The 5,811-nt window shown below is 26.1% G+C and overlaps 1 protein-coding gene across 1 annotated transcript; it reads right to left on the reverse strand.

Moving 5' to 3' along the window:
• Positions 1 to 2,333: 2,333 nt before the first annotated feature.
• On the reverse strand, positions 2,334 to 5,459 carry LOC126898947 (uncharacterized). The gene is made up of 2 exons (XM_050673373.1): positions 4,498 to 5,459; positions 2,334 to 2,640 (listed from the first exon to the last, which is right to left on the reverse strand). Exons 1-2 carry the CDS (start codon positions 5,355 to 5,357, stop codon positions 2,559 to 2,561), a joined length of 942 nt encoding a protein of 313 aa, XP_050529330.1. The 5' UTR covers positions 5,358 to 5,459; the 3' UTR covers positions 2,334 to 2,558.
• Positions 5,460 to 5,811: the final 352 nt, after the last annotated feature.

Below are 5,811 nucleotides of genomic sequence, written 5' to 3' on the forward strand. Positions count from 1 at the left end.
GAATACTATTTTTTTATTCTCATAAAATTTTCTATTTAATAATGTCACTTTCAAACTTGCAAATTGAGCTAAAAGTTATGGTTATAAATAATTTTTTTTTATTATAAACATTCCCAAAAAGGATCAAAAAAATAGGTTAAAAATCATATCTTTCACTGATTATTCCTAACATATTAAAAATCAAAATCTGTAATAGTTTAAAAATAATTTTTGTGTGTTTTTAATTATTTTTTATCGTAATAAATAATTTCAAAAGAAATATTAATAATTTCTATGTAACTCTTGATGTTTATATAGATGGTACAATTGAAATATTCAGAATTATTTTCTTTATAGTTAGATTCTATAGTTTTTAACTAATTAGTAATAATTTCAGACATTATTAAAGATGGAAAACATATAATTGCTGATTTGAAATTAGCATGAAAAATTGAATAATAAAAGTATATTTTTTACTCTAATGAAAATTATTTGCAGATCATTTATTCATAATAAACAACAAATTATTATCTAAAAAAATTCTGTGCGAAGCCCTTTTTAAAGGACAGATTTTAATTACTGTCAGATATCATCTATACTAGACCCAATTATGCTACGTCCTCACTGTGCCGCGACCCCATTGTGCAAGGTTTTTTTTACTTAAAACTACCATAACTTTTTGAAAAATAAATGAATTGAAACAATTTTTTTAATAGATACATTAGGTATTTACCCATAATTTATTTTTTTTTGAAAATCTGACCCTTAACATGCCCACAGAGGAGGGTTCAAAATGATAACTTATCAAAAAAAAAATTAAATTTTTCAACTTATCTTTTAATAGTGATCCAAAAATACTGACATTTTTATATATATCTTAAATAAAAATAATAATTAATTATTAGTTTGAATAGGAGCTTCACTTCCCTCTAGAAACATTCGTAGTCAACGCAATTAAACAAAATATCTATTTTAGTGGTGAAAAGGGATAAATAAAGCAATAATGTAGAAATGTTTCTACAAATTTATAAAATAGAATATGAGAACAGAAAGGATTTTTCTTACTACCTCTATGGTCTGGGAACGTTCCCCAGACTTAACATTTGATGTCCAGTTTACGACTAACTTACAATACAAACCTTCGTTGCAATACCGCCTACCTATTCTATAACAAAAGTATCTCCTGTTTTTCCCCAATATCAAACAGTCTGCTTTAAGTAACAAGAGCGTAATTCTTTTTTCTTTTTGTTGGTGCTAAAATTTGAGCTGGCCATATAATATCATAAAACAAGCCACAATCATATCTACCTTATGAAGAGAGGGTTCATAGGCAAGGGAGGACTTAGCTATTTTAAAAATATTGAACATTTGTGTTTAAAAAAATCGCAAAATCAACATAAATTTTACTGAAAAATTACATATAAAGTGAGAACAATAGAAACCAGTTTTCTTAATTTATGAACACTCTATAAATCACTGCATAAATTAACAATAGTTCGTATTTAATTGCATATACAAACTTTTTAAAATACATAATCTTAGGGTTTTTAGTGCATTAGTCTCGAACCCTTTTGTAACTGTTAACTTTAAAATTTCATACGTACATAATTAACAAATTTATTTATAAGATAATGTTCTAATTAAGAAAATTATTGATCAATAACAACTTTGGACCAGTATTTCAGAAGTTATTAACATTTTTATATTTAGGCGGCAGGATGAGTACGGAAGGAGCAGAGAAATGTGTTAAAAAATAGTAGCACCCACATCTCACCATCAGTTATTACTTTTAATTATTAGTAACTTTTAAAATATTGATCGGAGTATTTTTTGGGGGGATGCAGGAATTTCAACAGGTTTTCCCAAGGTCCTGATTGTGTTAGTTGATAAGTACTTGCCTGGCTATATTCATCCTCAAAACTAACTACAGGAAGAATAATGATGAAACATAGTTTTTAAATGAAAAAATATTAAAATATTTTTAATTACCCACTGAAAAATTGAATATAATAAAATTAATGCCAACATAACATGAAAGAAAAATGAGCAAAAAATTACAAAAATAAAAAAGAAATTATTTTCTACTTGAAAACCTCATAAAATAAATTATTTATTATTTAGTATTACCATTTATCGTTAAAAAGAAATGTATTAATTTTATTGTATTAATTATAATAAAAGATTTTTTATCTTAAAAAGATTGACCAATTCTTATGAAATATATATATAAAAGCAAATTATCAATAGTATTTAAGTTCTTTATTATATATTTCCATTCAACATAAATTAAATTAATTAAACATTTCAAAAACAGATATTTTTTTTTTATTGAAACAAAATGAACATAAAAATCAATTAAAAACTGATTGCAACTAAAAAAATTGCTTTTTCAAATCCTGTCATAAACATTATTTGCAGTTTGATTTTATAATTAAAAGCTACATAAAATAAAATAATAACTAACTTAATTAAAACAATTTTTCTTTTTTGTAATATAAAAAAAAATAACTTTTATTATTCAAATCAATGGTCGTATCTAAATTTAGATAGTATTCTTGACTATCTTTAGAATCTGGTAGTTATATTGGTCCTTTAAAATTCACATTTTCTTGATGTAAATCATAAAGTTTATGATTAGCCTCAATATTTTCCTTTATACACCTATATTGAAAAATATTTATTAATGAACATTATTTATAAATGTGTTAAATGCTTGAATGGACTGTAATCATAAAATGTCATAAACAGATTGTGACGCACTACCTTGTGAAAATATATCAAATGTCGTTATAACCTATCTGAATGATTAGCCTACGCTGGTTAATCAAGTAATACTATATGCGTTACGTCGTGTAGCTTAATCTGTGAATATTGTGCAAATACTCTTGATATTCACAAAAGTTTTCTTCTGAGATACTTTTATCTAGTCATATGACTCAAATACTCTATAGTGCTAGGAATATTCAAAAAGTAGCCGTGTTCGGTAAGTGAGGCAATTGTTGGCGTTATTAACCGAATCAAACGTGCTTTTAACACGCTAAGAACCGATAGGGTTGATACTAAGATTACAAGAAAATATTTTGGACAAAGTTTTCCCGAATTTGACTGGGTGAAAATTGCCCAAGTTATTATTGCCAGAAGCAGAAAATAGTACAATAAGGGGACCAGTGTAGTGTAGTGGAAAGCATTGAGGAATATTGAGTTGTCTAACTTCTGACGCATAAGGAGAATCGACATAGAGCGAATTTATGCTTGAAGTTGGCGGACCGAGTGACGTCACAACGATGACATCGGATGAGTTGCAATCCATGCTGTTAGTTTAAGGATGGGTATTAGAAATTTATTTAATGACGGATTTAGTGAATGTAGGATTTTTTGTGAAAAGGGCTCGTTGGAGATTTAGGACCTTGATTGCTCTTACCAGAATTACGCGAATTATCCGTGGATATTTGTGAGTTGGAAGTTTACTTTGCAAAGTGCTTCTACGACACAGTGGTGCTGATCACCTCCTTTCAAATTAGGTCTAGATACTGGGGTTCTGGATGCAATCTAGACTTTAGATTGCATCCAGAACCCCAGTGGGCACCGTAAATGTGCCGAAAAGGAGAAACTTTGGTTTCAAAACGGGTAAAAACACTGAATAAACAGTCAAACAGAATAGTACTCTAAAAATAGGCGGGTGACTTCAGACGTACACGAGCTAAACACCGATAAATCGTAGCTGTAATGTTTAATATTCTTGTAACTTTTCGAGTTAAATATTTTTTAGGTTTAAATTCATGTTTTAAAAGTATTATTAGTTTTAAATTATATTAATGATCAGTACATATTATATGTATAGAAACATTTAAGATATAAAATATAATTTTCCTTTAACCACTAATTGATGGAGATATGAAAACAATCTGTTAATATTGGGTACTAGGTTAAATTAGGTTAATAACTTTTTTTTAGAAAATATCGTATTTATAATAAAAGAACTTTACATTTTTTGTATTGTAAATAGGATACTTCATATGATAAATAAAAGAAAGCTTTCTTCAAATTTAAATATTCAACCATCTTGATGCACGTGTTAGGTTTGACCAATCGTAAAATCATTTTACATACTTTATTTTTATATGTATTAGAATAAATGTGACCTAAAGAATGTTTAAAAAAATATATGTTACCTACACTAATAATAACTCAAAAAATTTTTTATTTTCAAGTTATTAAATATTTGTTTTTGAAATTGAATATTATTAATATCAGTAACATTTTGTTATAATAAACCTTTCCATATTTTATCAGAGTAAGAAGAGCTTAAGTCCAAACCTAAATTTGCATCATATAACGTAAGTCGACATAATATACAGAAAAAAATTGAGGCATTATAAACTACCCGTATTTTAATTTAAATCTTTGTAACGATTTAAAAAGGTTACATTTTATAATTATTATTTTTCTCTAAAAATTTACATAATTAACTTATGTTAGTTTTCAGGTACAGTTTTGATTTTTAGTATAAAAACTTACGTGTACATATTATCAACGATCACTTGGTCAAAGCCCAAGTCATAATATCCATCTTTAATTGCTAGCTTATAAAACCAATCTAAAGTAGTTATATGATCATCAATATATCCAGAAAATATTTTTCTGTCCATGTCTATTGTTTTTCGAATTAATGTTTCAACTGATTTTTCATAATAACATGCTTCATAATGATTTAATGTGTCTAAGTCCTCTATAATTGTGTTTAATGAATCATTAATTAAACTTCCAATACAGTTTACTACATTCACAGCAATAGTTATAAAAGTAATATTAATACGTTTTTTTAATGTCAGATCATACAATAGCTTTATTTGAGTAACAAATATTTTATAATCTAATTCATATTGATTATATAGATGAACATTTATATTGTGTATGAAAATAGCGACATATAAAAATTTTAGAAACATTTTAGCTGATGTGCTTACTGTATGCCGCAACATCCTAGAGCAATAAATGAAATTTTTTTCATCGATATTAATATAACTGCAACATAATTCATAAAAACTGTTCAATAAATATTTAAATAGTTTCAAATATGCAGTGTATCTAACAATTATGAAATCGTTTATTATTGGTATTTTTTGAAGGAAATTATCTTCATTAATTTCCGACTTAATTTCGCTCGTATTAATATAACGATGTGTGTCATCATCGACCCTGTACTTATATGTAATATCTAACCATCCTTTCTGTTGACAAATAGTATTGAATGCATTGATAATATATTTTGTATCTATGTTTTGATTCGAACTTGAACTTGAACTACAGAAAACCATCAAACTTTTATTTAAAATCCAAAAGTTATAAAAATTTAAAATTAAGAATCGAAATAACATTTTTTTGAGATAAATAAGCAATTATTTGAAGACTAATTAATCTGTAAAATAAATTTATTATAAATAGTATAACGGTACTAAAGTAATAATAATCGATATTGTTAATCTTCCATTTTATACAATTTTAATACTGACAAATGAGTTTTGAGAGAAACACTTGATTTTTATTTTAGTATTACAATAATTATTTATGTACGNCATTGGTATTTTTTGAAGGAAATTATCTTCATTAATTTCCGACTTAATTTCGCTCGTATTAATATAACGATGTGTGTAATCATCGACCCTGTACTTATATGTAATATCTAACCATCCTTTCTGTTGACAAATAGTATTGAATGCATTGATAATATATTTTGTATCTATGTTTTGATTCGAACTTGAACTTGAACTACAGAAAACCATCAAACTTTTATTTAAAATCCAAAAGTTATAAAAATTTAAAATTAAGAAT

This window comes from Daktulosphaira vitifoliae, unplaced genomic scaffold, assembly GCF_025091365.1.
Source record: "Daktulosphaira vitifoliae isolate Bord-2020 unplaced genomic scaffold, ASM2509136v1 Scaffold_2, whole genome shotgun sequence".
NCBI classification, from domain to species: domain Eukaryota; kingdom Metazoa; phylum Arthropoda; class Insecta; order Hemiptera; family Phylloxeridae; genus Daktulosphaira; species Daktulosphaira vitifoliae.